The sequence below is a fragment of the Crassostrea angulata genome, chromosome 9, assembly GCF_025612915.1.
Source record: "Crassostrea angulata isolate pt1a10 chromosome 9, ASM2561291v2, whole genome shotgun sequence".
Classification (NCBI taxonomy): domain Eukaryota; kingdom Metazoa; phylum Mollusca; class Bivalvia; order Ostreida; family Ostreidae; genus Magallana; species Magallana angulata.
The window spans coordinates 26,000,160-26,027,993 of NC_069119.1; the positions used below are offsets into that span (position 1 = coordinate 26,000,160).

Below are 27,834 nucleotides of genomic sequence, written 5' to 3' on the forward strand. Positions count from 1 at the left end.
GATTTCTGATAAATGTTTAATATAATTCTTTATTACAGACATAACTATTGAATTACAGTATAAAGGGAAAAAAAACCTAAAATCAGAGATTTCGATTTTTTCTTCTTAGATTTAAAACTACACAACTACAAAAACTACAAATAGCAAATATTTACATGTAGATATGCTCATTAAAAGTTAATACAAATATGAAAGTACGAAAAACATGAAAATGGATACTACATGCATTTCAAAATACAACGTATTTCATCAATCTTTGAAGCACCGGTTTTCTGAATATTTTAATTTTATATTGTTCATAAAACAAATCAAAGAACAAAACAACCAAATGCACATTAAATTTAAAAAAAAAAAACCAAAAATAGCTATCTGACATTATCTGACATTATTATACATTTACAATTAAAGCATGTTAATTACATATAATCTTTTTACGAACCAAATGTACACGTAAGAAGAAAATTTCTATTATAAAACAGAATCAGACCACTAGTATTGCTTTGAATCAACATGCCCACCAGCATATTAGCAAAAAGAAAATCAGATATCGTTTCATTGATCGATCTCTGAAACAGATCAGTCATTCTAAAATCGTAGGAATGTATCAATTAAGACAAGGGAGTTAATCCATGCATCAAGCCAGCACTACAGACCTTCTAAGACAACCCTGTTGTACACTGGGCTTGGGAGTCATGCCACTGAGTGGAAAATCAAGACCTCGCTCAGCTAGAAGATAGCATGCAATAAAATGAAAACAATCATGCTTGTCCAATAATCGCCGTCACTCCTCCAACGTTCTAACAGCCATGTCCTCCCTGACACAGATTTTCATGCAGAATCAAAAGTTACAAGTAAACATGCATATTTAACTATACAAGATGGTAGATTTTTTGCAGAGGAGGTAGCTCAAGAGTTACATATGTAACAGTAATAATTTGGAGTTTCCCCCGAAAAAACATGGGGGAAAAAAATCATCCTTCAGTACCTATTAGATTTTTTTTAAGACTATACTGCAAATGAACTGTTCGCAGGGGAAACAATTTGTTCTGTTTCTTTGATTATTTTTCTTGCTGCACGCTGTAATTATAACCTCCTCCGCTGTTCTGAGGTCTTGAATTCACCTCTATGTAACAGGGTGACTCTTTTGCCCAAATGTAGGGTTGTTAAAGGTCGAAGTAGCTGGCTTGTAGAGAGGATTGTATGCCTGCAATACAAAATATATCGAGATTCTTTTAAAAAAAAATTCATTATTTAAGGAATGTATTCAATATTCATTTGTTTTATACGATATAAAATGGTTTGGGGCAGTTTACGCTTTATAAACCGCGAAGCGGTTTTTAAAAGAGCGTAAACTGTTTCAAACCATTTTTATATCGTATAAAACTAATAAATATTGAATTCATTGCTTATAATTTAATTTTTTTACTCTTCATTGTCGATAAAAACGGTCATTTCACCTTTAAAATGACGTAAAATTGTACAAAATTCAAACGTAACGTCACGCGTATTGATACGTTTTTGACGTTAGTCTTACTATGACGTAGGCAACCTTCTTTATATGATATAAAATAATTTTTTAGCCAATCAGAAAGCACGTTACAACCAGAATTAAATTATTTAACCATAATAACATCTGTTGTATAAATGTACATGCAAACATTACAAACTTATGATAGGATCGATGAAACATGTCGTGGCTTCAATGGAATGGTGTCACCGCTGATTTTCATATATTGGGTTGTGTTTATTATATAAAGTTCATTATTTAACTCTAATAACATCCGTTCATCTACACGTAAACATGACAAACTCATGATACAAACTAGATGAAACATGCTGTGGCTTCAATGGAATGGCGTCACTGCTGATTTTCATACATTGGGTTGTGGTTTTTTTATAAAGTTCATTATTTAACCATAATAACATCCGTACATCTACACGTAAACATGACAAACTCATGATACAAACTAGATGAAACATGCTGTGGCTTCAATGGAATGGCGTCACTGCTGATTTTCATACATTGGGTTGTGGGTTTTTTTAAAGTTCAATATTTAACAATAATAACATCTATTGTACATGTAAACATGACAAACTCATAATACGATTTAGATGGAGCATGCTGTGGCTTCAGTAAAATGGTGACACTACTGATTTTCATACATTGGGTTCTGGTACTTTACTTTCGGGTTTTTGTAAATAGGATTTCCAGACTGTATCATGTAGAATAGAAAGAAACATGCACTGATAAAACATGCAATGTTATACATACATAAAATATTTACAATCTTAAAATAAAATTCTGTAAAATTCAAAGAAAACGTGCGCATGGAAGCAATATTGAATGCACATTCACATTAACTAATATTAAACTTAAATATTAATACGCAGTATATTTTGTCTTTGTTTTTAAATATGCCAATTCAAGTTAACAACAGGTTATCTATTTTAAGGACTGTTATTTGACATGCAATTGTACCCAATTACCATCTCAATACCAAATTATTCGTACAATAAACTGTCTTACCGTTTCCCATTTGGCGTTTTCGAGCGACTTCAAAAACGCAAAATATTCTCTTCTGTCTTTAAGGGTGATGAGAACTTTCCAGCCAATAAGGATTCCGATCCCAATGAGCAAAATGGCCGCTAATACTCCCCCAACTATAGCACCTACGTTGGGCTTAGTGGGACACACTAAAAGAAAGACAGAAACGAATCAACTTATAATCTTTAAGGACAGCGTATTTCTTTTTTAGGAGGCAAAATAAGATTGAGTATTTGTCGAATAATAATTCAGTGTGAATTATTTTAGAGACAGCATTCTAACAAAAAACAAAACTTAATAATCTGTTTAATAGTAGAAGTTACCGGTATTATTGCCAGACATTCGGTGTTTTTATTTCATTTCTAAAATTCTTATTTTGTACGTAAATCGAATGACGTGTAAGTATATTAAGATCAATTTGCTGCAAAAAATAGTTTTATAATGAAAAATAACCTCATAATGCTGAAAGATCATAAAACCCACCTGGTTCTCTTTGGACTTCTACCCTTATATTGTTATCAGCGTCGTAGAAATAGGTAAAGTAAACAAAACAGCCTTCCTTGTCCAACGTCTCGCAACGAGTTGTGTCCTCTGACATAAATCAATTAAAATTATTAATGATATCTATAACCAAAGGTTTTTTGTTACTAATGAATGAACCAGTAGTATGATACTGAAAAATTTAATTCTAGCTTTAATGCGTTTTTGATTTTATATAAAAACCAACTTTTAGAACCTTTTAAACAAGACCTTGGACTTTCGGCCAGTTGTGACCATCTTTTTCTTGCGTCAAAACAAGTTAGGATGACGCTGGTTTCCAGCGATATATACAACGATTGCGTAGTCATAACTCAAAAGCCAGACAAATCTTGTTGATTTTAAAAAGCAATGTCTGAGTTGCCAACAATGAAATAGACAGGCCTACGTCACATTGCCGTTTGACACAACTACCCAGTTACAAAGTCCAAGCTCTTGTTAAAATGGTTCTATTAGTATGTCTTGTTTTTCCCAAGTAGCCCAATGACTAGCAAACAACTTGTATCTTTTGTATCTTTCCCAAAGCACCACTAGGTGAAGGGGATTCAAGTTTTTCAAATGAAGGGCCACGCCCTCTTTAAAGGGGAGATAATTGAGAATTATTGAAAATTTGTTGGTATTTTTCAAAAATCTTCTTCTCAAAAACTATTCAGCCTGAAAAGCTTAAACTTGTGTGGAGGCATCCTCAGGTAGTGTAAATTTAAGTTTGTTCCAATCATGGTCCCCGGGAGTATGGTGAGGCCACAATTGGGGGATCAAGTTTTACATAGGAATATACAGAGAACATCTTTAAAAATCTTCTTCTCAAAAAGTATTAGGCCAGAAAAGCTCAAATTAAAGTGGAAGCATCCTCAGGTAGTGTAGATTCAAGTTTGTTCAAATCATAGTCCCTGGTGGTATGGTGGGGCCACAATGGGGGATCAAGTTTTACATAGGAATATATAGAGAAAATCTTTAAAAATCTTCTTCTCAAAAACTATAAGGCCAGGAAAGCTCAAATTAAAGTGGAGCATCCTCAGGTAGTGTAGATTCAAGTTTGTTCAAATCATGGTCCCTGTGGGTAGGGTGGGGCCACAATAGGGGATCAAGTTTTGCATAGGAATATATAGAGAACATCTTTAAAAATCTTCTTCTCAAAAATTATAAGGCCAGAAAACCTCAAATTAAAATGGAAGCATCCTCAGGTAGAGTAGATTCAAGTTTGTTCAAATCATGGTCCCCGGGGGTAGGGTGGGGCCACGATTGGGGGAATGGATTTTTACATAGGAATATATAGAGAAAATCTTTAAAAATCTTTTTCTAAAAAATTATTAGGCCAGGAAAGCTCAAATTTGAGTGGAAGCATCCCCAGATCGTATAGATTCAAGTTTGTTTAAATAATAGTCCAGGGGTAGGTTGAGGCCACAATGGGAGATGAATTTTTACATAGGAATATACTTGTATAGAGAAAATCTTTAAAAATCTTCTTTTTAAAGACTATTTGGCCAGAAAAGCTTAAACTTGTGTCGAGGCATCCTCGGGTAGTGTAAATTCAAGTTTGCAAAATCATAGTCCCTAGTGGTTGGGCGGGGCCGTGATGGCTGTTTGAATATTTACATAGGAATATCTTTAAAAATATTCTGGAAAAGTTTTCTGTCCAAAACTCAGTACTTAGTGTGAAAGCACAGGTTATGCAGATTTAAGTTTGATTAAACCATGATTCCCTAGAGAAAAATGGGACCACGAAATGGGGGGGGGGGTATATAGGAATAGAGAAAAATCATCTTACAGAAAAAACAACCAATTTACCCCAAAAAAAGAGGTGGATAAAAATTTGCAGATTTTCAATTTTTTTTAGCAAGATCTACTGTACTTAGTTGTCAAGATATTTTGATACTATAATGCTAATTTGATCAGAATTAAAGGCAATTGTTGCTAGGTGAGCGATGTGGCCCCTCGGCCTCTTGTTTAATATACATATTGCTTAGATTTGGTTCCATTGAAATTTATTTTAAGCAAAGAGAGTATTATAAATTTAACACTTGATCATCCGATTATGCATAAACGTAATTTGATTATCATAAATTTCGTGCTCTGTTTACTTAAACTTTGAAAAATACACACTGAAATTTTTTTCAATGTGCATTAAATTTTGAACTAAGTCAATGTATTTTGAGGACTTTTTTTTTTCAAAATGCATTGAAATTGATATTAAAAAATTTGAACAGGTTTCGAGTGAAATTCTAGATATTTGCAAATAAGACATACAGCTAATCAAGTAAAGCTCGATGGGACGCAAAAACAGAGACCCTTGAGAATTTTAGTTATCTAGATAAGCAAGGCTTCGATGAAAACGTTTTTCCATTAGCTCAATGACATGTACATAGATCAAAAATTTTTCTACCGTGGAATAACACACGTTTAGAATCATTCGTAGAAATTCTGAAGAATACTGTATTTGCACCCATGCGTAAACTAATTCGTATGTTTGTCATATTCAACTGTATTCTTAATTCAGCTCTATCCCATTCCTGCCATATGATGTGGAAATCATTTACTTAAGAAAATGTGTGAATATGCATTAGAAAAGAATTTCGCACTATTTTCATCTGTCTATAACTGTTACAGTATAATGCGCTACATTATTGATGCCACACGACACCTTCTGGTACTCTATAGCGCTCGGATATTTTCTTTTTGTCAGAAAGACCAAAGAAATTGCATAAATTTTAGACATGAACATGCTGACCGAGGCTTTTTATTCACTATCCTTCATTAAAATACACGTTTTATAGGCTGTTGGTCCTCGACGTAAAAATGGTAAATTTCTTTAATATACTTTCATGTTAAATACTGAAACCTGATTGGTTTAGACGCAGCTGATTATCCGTTCCATTACCCTGAGCGTTAGCAACACACTTGGCAACGGGAAACACAACAAATTGTTACATGCGCTGAATTATGCGCGTACGGTTCGCCTCAACTTTCACGCCATTTCTATATAAAAGCAGTAAAAAATTCTCTAAATTAAGACATTCAGTATAATGAATTAAAAAGAGCCTGTTTGGGCGGATAACAGTTGAAATTGACACCCCTCAAAAACCATTGTCAACCTCCGATTTGCGTCGGTTGACAATGGTTTTCTCGGGGTGTCAAATTCAACACTTACCCTCCCAAACAGGCACTTTTAATATATTATTATACTTTCATGTTAAATACTGAAATCTGATTGGTTTAGACGCAGTTGATAATCCGTTCTATTACCCTCAGTGTTAGCAACGGGTAACACAACGAATTGTTACATGCGCGTAAATTATGCGCGTACGGTTCGCCGTGGAATTCACGTCATTTCTATAAAGAAGCATTAAAAAATCTCTTAAAATTAAGACATTCGGTATAATAAAATAAATAGTGCCTGTTTGGGAGGATAACAGTTGAAATTGACATCCCTCGAAAACCATTGTCAACCTCAGCTTCGCGTCGGTTGACAAACATGCACTATTTATATAATATCGCCTTCTTCAATATAATGGACTTTTGCAACCAAACGTTCATGTAGACATCTGTTTAAGTTCATCTAGAATCTTTCTTACTATTGTTGACCACAATGCCGGTGAAGCAAACTCTTTTGAAAATGATATATATTTGTATTGTCATTAATGATTAAATTTTTTATTATTTAGTAACATGGAAAAAAGGCAACTATGTACAATGTACAACCAACCAACTACGCTAGTTTCGTAACCTTTTTGAAAATTTGTTTTAAAGTACATTGATTAACCACCCTTTGATTTAATTTTTCAATTTTATATTAAGTATACCCACTTCTGATTGTGTTGACAGCAGTAGTGCGCGGACATTCTGTCTTACACTGTTCCTGGGTCAGTACACCAGGTGTGACCCTATTACACAGCGCACAGCCTTGGTGTGCCCGACATTTCTCCTGGTCACAACCCTACAATAAAAATGATAAAATCTCTGTCAAATAGTCCCTTTTTAGATAACTGATGCACTGCACTCTTGCAAGCCAAATATTGATAAGTTTTGGCAAAGTTTTGGTTGGAATGACGCCATTTAACAATTTTTACGTCGTATTTCACCAAACTATGTCATTGAGCTCTGCAAAAAAGCAATAACGAAGTGCCACAAAGAAGTCTTTAAAAATAAATATTCTAATTAACATGCTGTCGTGCTTAATAGACAGAACACTAAGAATTACTCAGTAATTATTCTATGTCTGTGTACTTACCTCACACTCCTGACAATGGCTTCCAAAATATTTAGGATTTGTACATTTGCACTTTCCACACTCACAAACTCCAGCTCCATTACACTCCAGCTGGAAAGAATGACGATAACCACTACTCATATGATTAAAAAAAAAGCCCCTCACCTCTCCATTTTCTTGAGAATAGTTTATAGCACTAAAATATGCTTATTCATGTTACGATTTGTATTAGAACCATTTTAACAAGACCTTGGACTTTCAGTAGGGCGTAGCTTTCTATTTCTTGCGTCAAAACAAGTTAAAAATGACGCGGTTTCAAGCGAAAGATGCACCGGTCGCGTAGTCTTAGCTGAAAAGCCAAACAAATCTTGCTGATTTAAGACAGCCATTGCTGAGTGGCAAACAATGAAATACACATGCCTACGTCACATTGATTTTTGACACTACTAACCAAAGTCAAAGCTCATATTAAATAATTCTAACTTGAAAAAACCCAAAACTTTTTTGTCTAGCTTTGAATGTGATTGGAAAGGTTTGCTTGATGTTCATTAAATACATACTATGGCATTTACAATACATAGGCCTATAACGTCCTCTACATGTTATCAAGATTTTATTTTCAAAGGTATCAAGCTATTTTGAGTCCCTCTAGATTCTGGTAATCGCTGTCTCATAAAATTTCGATTATTACGAATTGGTACAGAGTAGTAAAAAAAACTTTTAAAAACTTACATCATTGTACATGCAGGGGCTTTTGTCGGTGCTACACCCACAGCTGTCCCCCGTGAATCCGCTGTTACAATTACAGACTCCGCAGATACACTGTCCACGACTCAGACCTGAAAAAATACAAATATCCAAAATTTTAATTGTCTCAACTAACTCTTGTATGTATATAAATATAATATCATAAAGAAAAAGAAGATATTCAATCCAGAAGTTCATTTACTTTCACTCTATTTCATTGATATCCGAATAATCTTTGTTTGAACTAACTCTTGCTAATGTTTATTTTGATGAAAAAAGATATTTATTTAGAATTATTAAGTAAGATGAATGGTCAACAATAAGATCTATACTTTTAATGTTTTCATATTGTATACAGTGTTATTTTTATCCGTGTATTTTTGTTGCCACCTACACTTGCAAAAACTTTTCTTTCGCCGTCAATTTACCCTGATATAGTTTTATTTGAAAAGAGACAATACGAGAGATTGTAACTTGTTAAGTACTAAAATCACCCGCTGATATCGGGCGAAAATTAAACGGGGGCGAATATTTCCCTCTATACAGCATGATTTGGTTAACTATAAACCATTATTATTTCAAATCCATAAATCCATAAATTTAATGTTCGGATTTTCTTACATAGAGCTCTTCTTTTGAAAGAGATCAAAACAGTCTAAAAATGGGTAGGTCCATGGAACCTTCTTAAATGTTAAAACGTGATACAGACCTCCACAGATGAGTCCACCATAGTAGGGACACTTGGTATCGTCACACTCGCAGTATTTGCCGGTGTAGTAGTTATTAGTGCCCTTCTGCGTCTCTCGGCACAAACATCTTCCACAACTACATTCTCCCCGACCGTTACAGAGGGTAGTCGTGCTTTTATCCCTAAGCAAAATGAAAGGTATTCATTATATGAATACTAAAAACGTACTATTTATCCACACTTTATGTATATTAGTGTTTTCTGTCTCTCTTTTTCTGTCTGTCTCTGTCTGTCTCTCTGTCGCTCTCTCTCTCCCCCCTCTCTCTCTCTCTCTCTCTCTCTCTCTCTCTCTCTCTCTCTCTCTCTCTCTCTCTCTCTCTCTCTCCTGCTTAGTACTTACTGAATACATTCTCTATCTTTTTCTGGTGGAGTTACTTCCCCTTTTACACAATCGCATTTGACGCCAAAGTACGGTTCATTACAAACGCACATTCCGCACACAAAGGTCCCATTTCCATTACAATTCGCGTGATTTTTGTTTTCCATCTAAAATGATAAAATTTATTCAGTTTACTTTTCGTAAAGCATAATACCAAGATATATTTTTTCTATCACCTAAATTGAGTTCACAGTAGGCTAAAAATCAAACTGATAGCATCGGGAGACGGAACTTAATTTTTGCTGTACATGTACATATAATACACAACTGTTATCTTTTTTTACAAGGAACAAATTCAAATAGCAACAAATAACCCGATTAATTCTAATCTCGTAAAAATAAAACAGAAATGCTTCCAGAGTATCAGTAACATTACGCACGAGTGTAAAAAATAACAAGAGGCCCATGGGGCCACATCGCTCACCTGAGCAACAATGGGCGTTCAAAAGATATTGTGCCATATGGTCCCTCGGTAGAAAAACAAAAAATAAATATTGTAAAGTATTCGAATTTTACACTTTTTTTGTATACATGTAATCTTTGACATTGTACCTTCATGAAATACTATTTTTTACCAGAATAAGAAAATTCTACGCAAGATATTAAACTAAACATTTGGTAGAGGTATACTGTTAAGTGTTAAGTTGTTAACTTCCAAATCCCTATATTTTCGTTCTGCCCCCCCCCCCCCCCCCCCACTTTGTAAAGCGATCAAAATATATGAGTGCATATAGTTACATTTTTTTCATCAACTACTCAGTACTTACTAGTTATTGTTTTAAAAAAAAATAATAGTTATTGTTTTTTATTTTAAAAACCCTACATGTATAGATGTGAAGAAGAAAATTGTACCTCAATGTGCTCAATTTCTCAAATTAAAAACATTCAAAAATTTTATTTGTCTTCTCCATTACAATTAAATGACTGTTATTTACTTCGCGTACAAACCAGGATAATTTTCCGCTGTGATATTCTTAGGAATAGCGATAATTACTTTATCCCCGCAACAGAAATGTGTCAGAAATATGGAAACTGTTTTAAAGATGTCGTTTTTATTTACTCGTGTCTGAAAAACTATCAAAATTGATGTAGATTTCACATTATTTATTGTATAAAGAGAGGGAGAGTAGATATATACAGAATACTGTGGAATCATTAAATTTCGTGGGGGCCAATTTTCGTGGATGACTTAAATTTTACAGATTCGTGGGGACGTAATTTCGTGTTTTCATATATATCTACAAAAGGGAATATGACTTTATTACCCTAATTCATCAATTCGTGAAGGATGTTATTTCGTGGATGAGAGGTACCCAAGAATTCCACGAAAAATGAGCCACCACGAAATCTAATGATTTCACAGTATCATTATTTTATTTTGTTTGTACAAGTATTTAACATACTCTAATTCATAGAGATTTTCTAATGTTCAACCAAAATTTCAGCGTCAATTGTAGAATTATAAGCAAGATACAGAGCTCACAGTTCGCCTAGGTTTGATTCATATTTTGTTCACATGAGTTTATTACATTCAGCTTATGATTTTTAACTTGGTATTTCCTATTCAGCATTTAAAATGGAAAAAAAGAATGGCCTAAGATTTTATATTCTTTTATTCACTCAATACCAGTTCACTGGTATTTGAGGTTCAAAATCAGTTTATACAAATGTACACAAACACAGTGAAGGATCACATGTACAGTAGGAGTAATAATGACGAAAAAATGTTAAGTTTACAATACAATAAGATGTTAAAGTTGGTTTCTGAACGAACAGCCTTTGAAAATTTTCTCAATAAATATTGACAAATTTTTTACTTTTTTAATCTTTAATTTTTAAGATCTGTGTACAAACATAGAATTGTGAGCAAATCTCTGTATCTTGCTTATAATTTGAAGCTTAACACTCAAATATGGTTAGTTATTAGAAATTGAAAACAATTAAACACAAGAAACATTCACTATAACAAATAAAGAACACAATTTATTTTTTCGAAATGAATCATATAGATACATGTATATACCTACATATTTCCGTCAGCAATGTCAAACTTTATTTAAATTGAATAAACTCGAGAAAATGCCGAGCATCGCAACAAAACTTATTGCATTAATCTACCATTACGCAAAAGATAATGCCGATCGAATTACCGGTAGAATGAATTGTATTTCATTATTTTTTAATACATCAGATTTTGCTTAATTTGCGCAGGTAAACAGTTAACTGTTTGATTTACCAAAGTCTCTGTTTGATTTGATACGTAAAAATCACGAAATAATACAGACGATTGTTCCCAGGTTACAAGCAGAAATAATGAAAACGAAACGAAAATCGGAACAAGCTAACACCAACGTCATGTGTGAAAACTGTCAACGCATTGAAATATTTAGCCTCAATTTACTTCACAAAATCGGCAACGATATATTTTGCATGTTTCAAAAATTTCCCTTCATACGCGAACTGTTGCACAACAAGCAAATTCATCATAGTCAGATCGACCCTTTTTCTTATAATGTCATGGCTGCTTTAAACAAAGAACCTCGTTTTAGATGTATGGAATACGAGTCTAGGTAAAATGGCAAAATAAAAGCCAAGGCAGATCGACAATCGTCAATTCCAAATACGCATTATTTTGCAGCAATATTTACAGCGAATACAAATATACTAGTCCATCAATTATCCTGATATTTTAATGAGATTGGCAGATTAATATCTGCCAATCTTTGTTTTGCCCAGACCAAGTCTTGCCTACCCATTTTACCGGATGCCGGATTACCGGATGCCGAGCCCGAAGCTATTAAACTGATTGAAACACCCATTTCCTTTATTATTATTTTCGTAATAACTCAAATTTGACACAGAATTAGCACTTAATTTTTGCAATTTATATTTTCCTTCCCATAAGGATAATTTATGCTAAACTACGTTGAATTGGAATCAGTAGTTCTTGAGAAGAAGATTTTTAAAAATGCACCCCCCTTTTTCTACAGTTTCAAGGTTTTCTCCGCTTTGAATACAGATCGGACTTTTATTTTTGCAATTTATATTCGCCCTCACATAAGGATGCTTTGTGCCAAATTTGGTTGAAATTGGATAAGCGGTTTTAGAGAAGAAGTTCAAAATGTAAAAAGTTTACAGACGGACAGACAGACGGACAGACAGACGGACAGACAGACGGACAGACGGACAGACGGACGACGGACAAAATGTGATCAGAATAGCTCACTTGAGCTTTCAGCTCAGGTGAGCTAAAAAAATACTTCCTCATTTGTTGCGAAAACTAAGACTGGTGATTTCATTAAATCAACACACATATATTCTTAAACTTCTTAGTCAATTTAGAGTTAGAGTCAATATGAAAATACGAACCACTTTTTAATGATGAGCCATCGATAGCCAAAACTTACCATTTTTTGGTCCGAGTCACAGTCGCACTGACACTTGATGCGGACATTGACCGTCAGGGTGTCATGAAGGCCGACGGGTTTGATCTTTATGGTCTTCATCTCTTGACCTTTTGGGGGACAACTCCTAACTCCCAACGTCACACTGAAAACCACCTGTGGGTATCCCATGAAAAAAAAACCAGAGGTATGAAAACTTACATTAATTTTCAGCTTTATATAATTTAAAATAGCAATTTTTAAACAGATGCATTTAAGCCAAGACCTGTTTTTAAAGTTGAGATATGGAAGGTGGTCAACAAAATAGCCTGCAAAGCGATCGTTAATTTTAAGAAATGTTTATTCAAATAACAATCTAATTTTTTTTTCTTTAAAGAAAATTGTCATACATTTAAGCTTTAAAATTTTTTTCTTTTTCTATTTCTTTAAACAGTTATTTTTGTAAGGAGCAGAGTGGATCGCTAACGAATAAATATGTGCTGTCTTTGTGTGTATCAGCTGTGTTTTTCAGAAACTATAACAGTCGATTTTAAAGGACAGGACTAGGATTTAACAATGTCGCCAACAGAAAGTGAGTATAGTCTTTGAGTCAAGTCTAAGTAAGAATGTTTATGGTAATCATTCTCCAAGTTCAATCAAGCTATCTCTTTAAAAAATCTCATACCGGTATTATCAACACATCCTATTTTAACTCCAGGCCTTATCGCTAATGTTTGTTAATGAATTGACTAATTGTAAGTTAAAACACGATGTCTTGATAGTCACGACCATATTTAGACATTTCATGTCATTTGAAAAGCTATTTCCAATAAAGATATAGGTAAATATTTCTCTAATAAATGGGAATTTATAATCATGGCTTAAGTAGTCATATCAAAAATGTCACAGTAGTTCTGGTTAGTTGATAACCTCTACTCTCCTTAAAATAGTTTATCTTAAAGGGACATATGCACCATTCACACCCCCCCCCCCCCAAAAAAAAATGCAATAATTTTTGCTATCGTTGTACAGACAAGGAATCACAAAAGAGTATTCGCAGTTTATAGTGGCATAACTACCAATAAACAATGCTTCATTTCTTACTTGGTCTGTAAGACTCAAATTTTCACATCTGTTTGTTTCCTTTTCAATGGTTCTAAAAAAGAAGATGAAATTTGAATCAGTTGTTAAAGAGCTGTCATAAAAATCAGGGATTTTATAATATCCAAGTAAATATTTATTAAAATTCTAATTTTCAAAGGCAAATACTTACCCTTTACATTTAGTCCTAATTTTCACTTCCATATTGTCCGAATTTTCAACAATCAATTCTACTTTTGATATGATGGCCTTTGAAAAATAAGATATAAACATGGTCATTCTTTATTTTAGCTGAACACAACTCATAAATAGGCACCGTCACACAGGTATACATGTGCATGTATAAACCCTTTGATTTTGTTTCATCCTATTGCACCCCTGAAACTCGTTGCCTACGTGTAAAATACCCTACGTTGTTTAAGATATTTTGCGTTTATTTATTGTTTTCTTTTAATTTTGGTGCATTTTCTGTTTATGAACAATTAAATAACCTATTATTTTCTGTTAGTTTTCTCCTGGCTTGGATAGAGTGCAAAAAATTTGAGTAGTAATTGCCATTTAATAATACTGTGATGTAAGATTCAAGTCCACACCGTGAAACCTCTCAGCTTTTCTAAAGGTTGTAGCTCAATAAACTATGGCGGTCAATCCCCTTTTACGAGTCATGTTTTGCCATAATTACATTTTGCTTAACTTTATTTGATTTCTAGGTTTTATTTTTAAATAGCTATGCGCAAATTGGCATACATTTTCTATCCCTTATGTGCGCTTACAAAGAGAAATATCAAACAAAACAAATATTAATTTTTTGCGCATATCCTTTTTACAATAATGATACTTTTGAAACCGAAAGAACCTGATTTGAATTCATTTACCAAATAATTGTCTCGGACTAGTTTGACAATATTCTGTGAATCTGAATCTAACACTCCGATTTCTGATCCTGCAATCAATGGAATCAGCTTGTGGTATATATCCTTCTGTTCGTCCGTGACAGCAAAAACAAGGTTCACATTGTTTTCCTTGGCTTTAACAGCAATCTGACTTAAGGAAGGGTAGTCCTAATTTGAAATGAAAAAAAAAAACCAAAATATATCATTTTATATAAAAAAAAAATCAAAATATCTCTGTGTTGTCAGATCCAACATCAATATAAAGTATAATAGAAAAATATTGAACATGATAAAGGTTTACAGTGGAATCACTAAAATTTGTGGGGTCAATTTTAGTGGTTGTTTAAATTTGAACAGTTCGTGAGGAGGTTATTTTCAGAATTACCCTACACCTACAAAAAAGTGACTTTATAACCCTAATTCATTTTTTCGAGGATGAAAGGTGCCCACGAATTCCACGAAATTTTAGCCACCACGAAATATAATGATTCCACAGTATGTTACTTTGGAATATTTTTAATTTATGTGGCCAATTTGCATGAATTATCATTTTAAAAAAAACTTAATTTGGATGAAAGTTTTTAGGTTGGCTCTATCCTATATACAAGGAATGGGGACTGCGGTTTTTTTTATCAGGGTTGTAAATGCCCGGGTATGGGATACCTAAAAATCCACAATAACTAAATCCAAACGAATTAAAATTATGACTGCAGAATATAAGATGAATATTGTTTTTTACAAGAGGTAAGATTCTTTGCTTTACTTAACATTTCCTCTTGAATTCTTTTTGACACTGGGAATACTTTTTAACCAACTGGAAAGAGTTATCGTCATTGTATACAAATCCAAAAATAAATACATTTATTCGATTACGAGTTTCTGACAGGGAAACAGGGAAATGATATCACATAGTTTTGTTAATAAGAATTGGTTATCTTATATAGTATAAAAATCTATATGGAATTTATCAATTAAATTGTACTTCATTCTTAAGTTCCCTATACTCGCCAAAATAAGAAAAGTTATCTTTAAATTTAAAGCACAATTGAGAGTTAAGTTATTCATGCAATAATCGTACCTTGTTAGAACTATCTGTGTACATTCCGTTTGAATCAAGGTGACAATTTCCGTCATTTGCTTGAAGGATGCCACCCAACTACGAACAAACACAAAACATTTGTTAACATCACACATGTAAATTTGATTTTTAAAAGCAAAAAAGAAAAAAAATCAGGCATTGTTCAAATACGAAGCATTTATGTTTTCATTTCTTGAAAATGAATAAAAGACGGACAGCTTTGCAAATGTCTCTTTGAAAAGGACAAAAAAAAAACAAAACAACTATTGATCTGTAATTTCGTTATAGCATGGGATATGTCTGATATTCTTGTTTATTAAAACGCATTACTTTTCCATCCCCGGCGTAGTGAAATCCAGAATCTGTTGAAAACAACAGAAGTCTTCTAGATCCAGTTCTCCATCCAATTTGCCCCTGTATGTTGAAAAACGAAATTTTGAAGAAAAAAAAATACCACGGTTGTACAGCATGGAACGTCCTGATTCGTCCAGATTGAAAATAAGTTGACCCTTATTCTTGCCAAAAAATTTACATATCCATGACCCATAACCGGTGCATTAAATACTATAATAAACATTTATTTTAACACATCAAATTGACAGCAACACAAAATGTTTTATTAAAGAAAAGACCAACAACAACACTGCCTCTCCTCAAAAAAATGTATGATAATGCATTGAGTCAAGTTTATTTAGTTGCAATAAAAAATGTCGTTACCATTATGTTTTGAATAAGTTTTCTCAATTTTTCCTTATCCAAATTAGATATTCGAGTGAGCCTTTTCTAATCAAAGCCGTTTCCTTTCTATATCTAGCGTTTTGTCGATGGCGTCTTCAACGTGAATTTTCCTGATTTTAGTATAATTCTATTTACCTCTCAACTAGATTCCAGAAAACTCTTTGGGAATAAAAAACAATTCTGTTCAACTAAATCCCAATCCATCTTTCAAACAAACCCAATTACAAAAAAAAATTAATGATTCTATTTTATTATTGTATTTTTTTTAAAGTTCCTTCACACCTTTGGATAAAGATTTGCATACAAGCCAAAACTTATGTATTCCTTTGAGATCATGAATTTTAGCATGCGATTGACTTTAAAATGTCAAATACGGATCGATTTTGAGGAAATATCAATTCGTAGAACATTATTACAATTCATAAAATCAAAAATCCTTCTTGCAATTGAACCCATGACATGCGAGTAGGTACAGTGAAACAAAATATCCATTGTACTATACAGAGATGTATATATCTGACGAAGCCTATTGCTTTTTTAAAATTTGACAAATTTCACAATCAATGTCCTACAATAATTCTAACAATAGCCTTCATAAGATGAAGTTCTTCCATTCAATTCACTAAATAATTATTGTTAATTGAAAGGTCAACAACAAATATATGGTAGAATGGCATAGCTATGCTAAACAGTCACCTTTCAGTTATTAATCAGTCATCTTTCAGTTGAGAGATCGGCATAGCTTTATCCAGCATTGTGTAAATTTTCGATGAACACCTTTAGCATTGTTTTGGATGTAGATTTGACATACCTTACAAGCTATGGCCTGCATGATGGCATCAAACCCACCCTCAGGAGCGTCCAGGCTATCAGATACTGTAGCTAAATTAACTTTTTCCTGAAAAACAAAAAAGCTTATCACAAAGTCTTTTATTACATCGTATACTATGAATATACTGTAAATATCTGCTAGATTGTGGAGTTTTTAGTTCGTGTTCTTCTGTAGATTCCTTACGCTAACTGTTCTTTTATCTTATGCATTTCGTTATGGGTTATCAATCGACTTTTTGCAAGAAGAAAAAAAAAACATCAAAAAGTTACACAATTCTTGGTAAAGAACTTTGATTTTATTTTTATGTAAGAAAGTGGCGATTAACCTCAGGGTTTTCTTACATTTTATGTATGTTTCAGACTATTCTATAGAAATGGACCTACCCTAAATAGTGTTGTATTTAGGTTTAATGGCAATACATTTCTGAATCCGTAAGCTTTCTCGCATCCTGGACAAGGACTGTTAATTCTGCAAAAATAATATCATTGTGTGTCCGTTTTACAAGAGTAATCAGGTTTCACAATTCAAACCTTTTCTCCATGATTACTTCTTTTTTTCTGATGTAAAGCTTTTAAAGCATCACACAAATAGGTAGCATCGTAAATGTAGTATACAGTAATTCTAAGTAAAAATAGTGACATTTTGTACAAATCTGTTTAACACTTCAGATCTGATAAAATTGAAAAATCTATATTTTTCTAAAAGGAAGCATCATGAACTTTTTAATAAAGATCAAAGAATATGGTAATTTTTTGTAGTGTACCATTTTTTTCTTTGCAAATTTATACGACATTCATTTCAATATGTTTCATGTACTTTATTACATGAAACAGACAGCAAAATCTGATTAAAGGATGAAAGATCAAGGGTCTGCATTGACATTAGGATTTTCGCAGAAATAAAAAAAACTAGAAATGAAGTAAGCTATTCAGTTTATAATAATTCTTAAATTTGTAGGTTTCCTCAAAAAAGAGCAAAGCACCATCAACTTTACTGGTTTTATCTGCTTATGGTTGAATAACACATTATAACAAAATGCCTAACCTCTGATCAAAATAACATTTCGTGTTATTAAAAGGATTTAATAGACGGCAACATTTAACTTACTTCATAGCCGAGTAGATAAAATGTCGGACTTGTGATCCGTACATCCGAAGTTCTAATCCCGCAGGGGTTTTTGTTGTTACTTAATGAATTATTTTTTAAGATACTCATTTTTTCCGCAACCTGCAAATTTATCGCCTTTTTGACATATGGACACTTTCTTATGATTTATCATTATATCTTTCATAATCTGATAATCTACTGTTTATTTCTCAATGAGTGATTTTTTTCCAGGTGTGTTATTCTACCTTATGTAGTTTTTAAACCAATTTGAAAGCTATTTAGTTAGTAACTACAACTACAGTTAAACACAGGCTATTGGTAATGTGCATACTTAATTACTCTATGAAATAATTTTAAAATTTTCAAAGTTTAAATGTCATTCCTTTCTTTAAAAGAAAGAAAGAAAAAAGTGTTTGCGTCAGATTTTACATTTATTTTTTTTTTATTTTCTGATTCAGGTGCCACACTTGTTAATACGATATTTAATTAGTTATAAAACAAGTAGGTTAATTCTAATATCTTTTCTAAGCCATTCCCTCTATTATTGGGTTTTTAGCACGAAATATCAAATTGAATTAGTCTAGTGTAATAGATATTGATGAGCAAATTCATCAAGTCCAAGTCCACTACATGTTTTTCTATAAACAACTAAATTCTATTTTGTTTTTTAAAACCCATCATGTAATCAATGATAATACATTGGTTATTAAATACAAAGAATATTTCAGTGATTTTTCGAGTATTCTAATATCTTGTGTCTTTTTCTTAATTCAATTTACCACTAAGATACATCAATCGTTAACAAAAACACTTATGTACTTTGAAATACAAAGTTGTAGACTTGGCCAAGTCTCTATGCTCAATAGTTTTAGTGCTCTCTTTAATACTTTCAAAGGATCACAAACATAGATGTTTTCTTTGATATTTAGGAGTGGTAGGGTGAGCAAGAATTAATATTTTTAACCACAGTGCAATTTGCAAGAATTATAGAAACATTAAAACATAATGGCTTAAGAAGGCCTATACAATTTAATATACATGCTTACATCTAACACACCTTAATTTTTATTTTTTTAAAGAGTAAACTCTTGTTGTTAAGAACAACAAACAAATACAAGTACATAACACCCGTTTTCTTAACAAGTAGGTCCAATTATAAAAAAGGAAGGTAAGCAAAGAGTTTAAGTAAGTACAGAAGAAACCAACATAACAGCACTTAAAGAAAACAATGTTTAACTCCAATGATGGATCTCTCCCAAAAGCATTTATATTGTACATGTATTTACATTAAAACAAAAAGCAAATGTAACAAGTTCTGAAGAGATATCATAATGTTTCTTTTGAGTAAAAATAAACCAAATCTTCTGTCACCGATACAACTATATCAATTATATTTGCAATCAAGTTCCAATCATTTTTTCTTTAACGTAAAAGCTAGGGCAAAAAAACAAACAACCCAATTTTCTTCAGCGATGTTTATTATGGGTTGATTTGTTTAAAAACAAACTTTTAGCATATACACTATTTTCTGCTCGGCGTCAAATACCCATTTCCTGCCTTACTAAAAAAACATTTTTATCCACAGATAAGCAGTGAACATTTAATACATAAATGTGAGCTCACAGTAATGTATTTAATAGGTTGATTTGTTTAAAAACAAACTGTTACCATATACACCATTTTGTTTTTGTCATCAAATACGCATATCCTGCCTAATTAAAAACATATTTGTATCCACAAATAAGCAGTGAAAATTTAACACATAAATGTGAGCTAACTTTGATGTATATAATGGGTTGATATTTTAAAAAACAAACTGTCACCATATACATCATTTTGTTTTCGTCATTAAATAGGCATTTCCTGCTTTATTAAAAGCACATCTTTATCCACAAATTAGCTGTGAACATTTAATACATGTAGGTGAGCTTACTGCGATGTATTAGTATAATTATAATGGGTTGATTTGCTTGTTTAAAAACAAACTTTTACTTTATATGCCACTTTGTTTTTGTCGTTAAATACGCATTTCCTGCCTTATTGAAAACACATTTTTAACTACAAATAAGCAGTGAACATTTAATACATGTAGATGAGCTTACTTGTTTTTAGCCGTACTGACGAAAGGCATGACAGCCTTGTCCACAAAGGAACCAAAACCCATCTTAAATTGTTTGGAGATGGTGCTCATTTCATCAGCTGCAAACAAGAAGACAAGACCATCGTTTTAAATCGGGAATGATATCTTGTTAAAGTTTTTTTCTCAACTTAAGAAATAATGGCAATTTTGGCATGTTTATTTTTTTATTTTTTATTTTTTTATTTGACAATTTCACAAAAAATAATGTGGATTTCTTATTTTACAAGTGTTCAAAAGTCCGTGGTTCTGCCTTTCTGAAACCTGTCAGGAGAATATAAAATCGGAAGCGCTGAACTTTTGTTATAATATCATTTCATATAATTCACAGCTGTCAGAAAAAACAAGGAGAAAATCCACTGGCCTTCTGGCGATTTCATGTGAATAATGAATGATTCGTCATGTTTGATAAGAAAAGTATACAACAAGCGCATGTTATATTTTTATTATTCAAGTGCATTCGCAAGAATCAATCTTCTTTTAGAATTACGGTTAATACATTGAATGCTTAAAGTAAAATAAACTAATTTATCAAAGAGTTATTTGCCACAAAGATAAAAAAAAAACACCAAGAGAAAAGCTGTCAAAGTAAAAGCGAACCGGGTATTCTTTTGTGTGAACAGTATCCATAACCTATTTGTCAACCCTGACTTGATAAACACTACCTATCTAGAGAAAAGGGGTACTCTATATGTACTGTTTTCCAAAATGTTAAAGTGGTATTTCTTATCAGTTATCAAAACTCAAATTCAAAGTAATATGCCCATCTCTGGATGAAGCTATCCGTACATTAGGGGTACCATATATGCAATATTATGCGGAAAAATTAAAAAGTTCAACAGGTTGTAATTTTCTTATAATCTACTGTATAAGAAATCAAAATCCAAGCAATATGCAAATTTATAATATATGTACACTTGATCTGCAAAAGAACCAACTTCTATTTTGAAAACTATTGGAGGAGTTATCTGTACAATAAGGGTACCCTTTATGCAATACTATGCGAAAAAATGACTAGGTTCAAAGTCTGGTATTTTTTCATAAATTTTCAAAAAGTAAATTCCAAGTATGTGCACATCTATGACACAGAAAACTCTACACTACACTTCAAGAAGGAAAGATACCCGAGGATTGTAATTTAAGTGAATTAATATTAACTTAAAGTTTTCTTTAAAAGTAAAAACAAACAACATATTTCAAGATTGTTGTGCATACTTTTGTTGATGCAGTCTTCCCATAAAACCGACAAATAACGTAAACAATATTACAGGTGATTTGGATATACATTCCTCAGCACCAAAAAAGTATTAAAAAAAAACAAACAAAAAACAAAAAACAAAAACCAAACAAACAGAGCAAAACAAAAATCAAACAACCTTGAAAATTAATGCTTCTGAATATATTGCATCGAATTTATCGATGATTTTCAAGTACTAAGTTTTGTCAGCGGTGATTATTTCTGCTTAGGTCCAAACATCGTTTTACTTCCGGTTTGCAAGAGTAACTGCATAGGTGAGTTGATTAAAATCAACTCCCCAAAAACAAGAACAAAAATCAAACAAGCAAATAGGCACCCCCCCCCCCAAAAAAAAAGAACAAACAGGAAAACAAACCTATCCTATTTCCCAGACTGGCCAGCGTGACTTTGTCATCGGCCATGGTGGATGAGAGGTCCATCAGGTAGTAAAGGTCAACTGGAACGTTTCTAGCCAATCGGTAAGTCAGATCGAAAGTCTGTGGGTCATCTGAAATCAAGTCAAGTGTGCAATGCTTTGAAGGAAATCAAATACAATTAACTATTATTCACATTTATTGGTTTAAAGAATTTTCGTAGAAATAAGATTTTATTTGCCTGTTCGTTAATAGTTTGTATTTTTTACTGACGTTAACTCGTTAAACACGAGAGCTTGATGGTCGCAGCCATATTTGGACTGAGTTTATCTCCTTTAAAAAAGATTTCTGTACAAAATATAGGAAAATACCAAAATTTTGAAGATAGAGTATATGGACTTTTTCTTAACTAAATAATGGTCTGTACACATGTAGCTAAACCAATCATGTTTAAAAGACAATCAAGCCTCGTTTATAAAGTTTTTTTGTATTGGCGTAATTGTAGCAAAAGAGCTCATACTTGGTCGTAACTCAAGATCTATTTCTTGGGGTTTAAGCTGAACAGCGTCCCTTCCTGTACCTCCATCAATCAGTTCGTCATCCTATCCAAAAAAAAAGTACCAATTACAAAGACACATTTTACTAGTTGGAGTTTGGTGATAATAAAATGTAAGTAGAGCATCAAAACTAATAAAAGATAGTTTAAATCATGTATGATTCAATTACATTTTTGCGCGGAAAGAAATAGATCTATCCACATTGGATCGGAATTCCTAGTAAGTGACAAACTTACTACAATGTATATTTAAAGCAAATGTCTCACAATTGTTGTGAAGTAGATTAGAGTTACCTAGTCCGAACTCGCTTCTACCCCTGACATTAAAAAGGCATAGTTAACGTCACGATAAGATGATGCCATTTTAACAGAAGCTTGGACTTTGGGTAGTTGTGTCAAACAGAATTGTGACGTAGGCCTGTCTATTTTATTTTAGGCCACTCAGTCATGGCTCTTCGAAATCAACAAGATTTGTCTGACTTTTGAGCTAAGGGTACGCAATCGGTGTTTATTTCGCTTAAAACCAGCGCCATTTTAACACTATAGACGCAAGAAATAGATAGTTACATCCTACTGAAAGTCCAAGGACTTGTTAAAATGGTCCTAATATGCACAGTAAGACTATATTTTCAAGGGTAAAATGACGCTGGTTTCAAGCGAAATATACACCGATTGCGTAGCCTTACCTTTAAGTCGTCTTATAAGTCCAAACAAATCATATGTTACCCTCATAACTAATTAATGATTTCGTGTTATTATACTTTCATGGTAAATACTGAAATCTGATTGGTTTACACGCAGTTTATAATCCGTTCTATTACCCTAAGCATTAGCAACACACTTGGCAAGGGGTAACACAACGAATTGTTACATGCGCCTAAAGTATATGCGCGTAAGGTTTGCCATAGAATCTACGTTATTTCTAAAGAACTCAGTAAAGTTTTCTTTGAAATTAAGACAATCAGTATAATAAAAAATAGTGCCTATTTGAGAGGGCAACAGTGGAAATTGACACCTCTCGAAAACCATTGACAACCTCCGGTTTACAAAGGTTTTCTCAAGAATGTCAATTTGAACTATTACCCTCCCAAACTGGCACTATTTATATAATAATATCCTACCTTGGTTTTGACGAGGCTGGATGACGGATTGACGATGTCTTTACACCTTGGTTTGTTGTTGATGAGTTTCTGATGAGTGGTCAGCAGGTCACACCTGGGATAGTTGTTGGTATCATATTCCTGATGACGAAAAAAAAACATTGTTAAAAGAGCTAGATGGTCGTGGCCATTTTTAGACTTTTTGAATTTCCTTAAAAAGAAGAGTTCTATATAGATATATAGGAGAATGATCAAATTTAAAGCTAAAATATTTGTTGATTTTTTCCTTTATTAATTGTACCTGTATGGCCAAAAATATCATATGTCAAAGTTTAAGGTAGATCTGATGGTTAGTTTGTTGATCACCTAGCCTCCTTAAAGGATAATAATCTATGGATATCAGTAATGTGTATATTATAGCTTGCTTGCTTGCTTCATCGGGTTTTAGAATTTAATTTTTTAATAGCGTGAACGATATTTGGCTCAAACTGATTTGTTCAACAAATCCAACCGAACGTAGTACGGAAAGTAGCATCCTAAAAATAATTTCCGTTTCATAGTTTCATAAGCTACATTGTAGTTATGTAATATTGGATTTTCATACCAGGAAACATGATAATTTTGATAATTATATAAAAATAGTAAATTATTAATTTCCCTTCACACAAATCAAAATCGCACACAAAATTTAAAAAGTTAAGTTTTGATTTAACGATATCAGATACTCTGTCATGTTCAATAACTCTTCATTATTCGGATTGTTTTTTATTAGTACATGTACCATAATTCTGCATTTTATATAGATACATTAAAACTCGTTAATATTACGACTAGTTATTAAACGAAATGATTGGCCAAGTGGGTCGACTTCGTACGGTTTCACTTCATACATTTATAGATAATTGAAGATAATTGAATGCAACCGATGCATTAATTTGGTACAATCTTTTTCATTTTTTTCATTCTTGTCTTTTTTTTTGGTTAAAATTGATCTCAATTGATCGTTTATTCCATTATCTCCATCGTGGGCATATTTACAATAACTTGAAAAAATGTATGAATTCCATCATTAAATTTCTTTTTATTTCATTAATTTATGAAGTTTGAAGGACAAGTAACATTTATATGATGAAAAATACTTTGAGGCTGAGGGCCGGCGAACCTTCAATAGTATCACATATACTTTTAGGTACATGTAGCTGAATAGGCAATGTTAGAAAGGCTATGTACTGTGGTTTAGTCTACATGTATAAATGGTAAGGAGAAGACATCATACTTCTACAAAGGGATGTGAATAATTGAAGGCCATTACAGTAAAGCTTCCAGTTCGATCGATAGATACAAGGAAGAATCCTTTTCTAAGAAAGGAAAAAAATTATATTACTTTTGAGATAAAGATAAATACTGATGAACTTTCCCTGTTCATGGCATTTTTCTTCTTCATAGTATTCATTGTTTGACCAACAAGGGTTTTGTTATCAATGACTTTCTACCACATACAGTCTCTCTCTCTCTCTCTCTCTCTCTCTCTCTCTCTCTCTCTCTCTCTCTCTCTCTCTCTCTCTCTCTCTCCTGTAACTTACGGAATCAGTACAGAAAGCACACAGTGTAGATATTGTTATACACTCCCCACACGTCGTAGTTCGGTCCTTCAGGCACGGGTTTTCCTGGGTCAGTGTCAAAGAATCTGTCCCTGCGAGAGATAAACATGCAAACATTAATTCATAGTCACAGCAAGGCTCACAAACTTATAAAAAAAATACATGAAAACATGCATATTCATAAGCATATCGCAGTTGAAAAAAGTAATCTTGTTTAATAATCTTTATCATGCATTGAGTAATTGTTAAGTAGACTTAGTCATACATATTTTAAACTTATGTTAAACAGTACTTATTTTTTTGATGTTCATTTCATTAAGTGAATCATCAAAAAACAGGAGAAAACTGACGTCTTATTCTTTGTTAGTCCAAGAAATTTTGTAAACAATTAATAACCAATAACATTGTAAGTAACGCACTGAATATACATGTATATGACACATTTGTAAAATGTTTTGATTTAAATCTGTGTTTTTTTAACGTACATTGTAATATATACATGTACATACACTGTTCATTCACACATTACATGTAGAATAAAAATCATCAATTGGGTATTTCTTTGAAAATCATCGGTTAGTCTTAAAAATATTTATAAGACAATTTCAGTTACTGATATATTGATAACAATTTTTGAAATTTAAAGAATTGGTTTCAATGTGATAATATAAACTCTAGAAAAAAAAATCCATACTCAGTGAAATAATTAAAAAAAAATTAAACGCAGGGAAAAAAATCACCATGAATTAATACACAGTTATTGATATCATCTAAAATTGTAAAATTTAGTCGTCGCTGTGTTTTCATGTCAAACATCTATCTCTTTTAGTTGACTACAGTTTTGTAAAATACTTACAGATAATACAATGTACATCCTGATTCAGTGTAAGTAACGTCTAGACATGTTTAGTACATGTATATTAGTTGATTCAAATTCACACTCTATTTCTTGTCTGTTATACGAGTATAACTTGGGTTCGGACAGTTTACGCTCTTAATACATGTAATTATATAATCGGCGAAGCGAAAATGCAATCAATTGTGGCTTGCTGCCAAAAGAAACCAAGTATTTTTGATTGGTCATATGAAACTTGAAGTTGTTATTTCTATCTTTCGCATATTATATTGAAAAAAAAAGTTTTGGTTTTTTTTTTCAGAGAAAGCTTGGAGGATTGGAATACTTCATTTAAGAATAGATAATGAGTTCAATAACTGTACCTTTAACCGAATGACTACGTGAATATTTGCAGTTTAAAAAAAAAAACAAGACATCTGTAGGCAATGTGTGTTTGTTCATAAAAAATGTTCTGTACTTACGTAATTCCTGTGCTGTTGACTCCATTATTAGATTTGAAGAGCAGAGTAATGTTGTCACAATTAAGAACAAAATATCTGATGCCATTTTTTGTCTTCAGCAGCTAAAATGTAAAAAAAAAAAAAAAAACCACAATCACTGCCATCCCTGAAATTTAATCCTATTAATATTCTTGCTATTGAGATTAAGGTCGCCATATGAATCTGTTTATAAACACATAGAGATTTAAAAAAAAATGGAAAATAAATGCAGGAAAGAAGACCCGCGTGGGTGACACACATTTACACGTGTTTTTTCCTTGTGTTGAACAGTTAAAAGGCTTCTCTATTTACCATTTTGATTATAATGCATACACGTTTAAACTTAAAGATATATCATATATAACTAACCTTTCTATATATACCGAAAATACCAGCTGATAAAAGGAAAACGCACTTGATGAAAGTGGCTCAAAAATCAATTGCGAAAGGAAGGGGAATCCTACGTGTATTTATTGAAACCGAAAGTAGATTACTATTATTAAGTACTTTTCTGCATAACATTGATATGTCTCACTCATAAATGTAGACACAACTTACATATGACGGCATAAAAAAGGATAAAAACATTTTTCTATAGATAATATATTAAGAATATATTCTATATGGCTCGACCTTTTCGGTATTTGTATGTGGCGTCATATTTACCTGGATATAGAACACAGGTGAATTCGCTCTGATTACAGGTATCGCCCCGGGTATATATCAACACCGGGTGGTTTCGCCCTGAAGTTTTGTTTATGTTATGTAAAAGTTGGTAATTAACATCATCATCAATGAATTTAAGTGAATAGATAATGATGATATAGAAATATTATACTTTTAAAAAATTATTTTCATAAAATTTTTTTAAATGTTTTATTGGGTAAAAAAGAAAACGTATCAATTTATTGTGCAGACTGACATAATTTTATAAGTGGCTGGGTTAAAGGTTGTTGATTTGTTTTAAAGAACTTGGACACTCTGTGACCGAATGACATAACTTTGTTAATCTTTCATTTGTTCATACGATATTGTCAAGTCAACATTTCACTAACAGAAAGCCGTGAAGTGCACTTCTATACATAAGTACATCTAAGTATGGTTTCCTTATTATGTTAAAAAACTTATGGGAAAACAAACAATATTTAATTAAGGAAATAAAAAATAAGATCGACACTCGGCTCATCCTACAGGCGAAA

General features: G+C 32.4%; 1 protein-coding gene across 1 annotated transcript; it reads right to left on the reverse strand.

Moving 5' to 3' along the window:
* LOC128164307 (integrin beta-1-B-like) lies at positions 1-27,158 on the reverse strand. Its single transcript, XM_052828097.1, has 23 exons — positions 27,005-27,158; positions 26,618-26,718; positions 25,283-25,392; positions 23,721-23,840; positions 22,564-22,645; positions 22,046-22,177; positions 20,398-20,494; positions 17,572-17,656; positions 17,168-17,254; positions 15,949-16,032; positions 15,619-15,696; positions 14,523-14,708; positions 13,820-13,896; positions 13,651-13,702; positions 12,571-12,723; positions 9,125-9,270; positions 8,746-8,906; positions 8,022-8,128; positions 7,311-7,400; positions 6,887-7,016; positions 3,029-3,136; positions 2,528-2,694; positions 1-1,204 (listed from the first exon to the last, which is right to left on the reverse strand). The coding sequence occupies exons 2-23, from the start codon at positions 26,700-26,702 to the stop codon at positions 1,124-1,126; spliced, it is 2,418 nt and encodes an 805-aa protein (XP_052684057.1). The 5' UTR covers positions 26,703-26,718; positions 27,005-27,158; the 3' UTR covers positions 1-1,123.
* Positions 27,159-27,834: the final 676 nt, after the last annotated feature.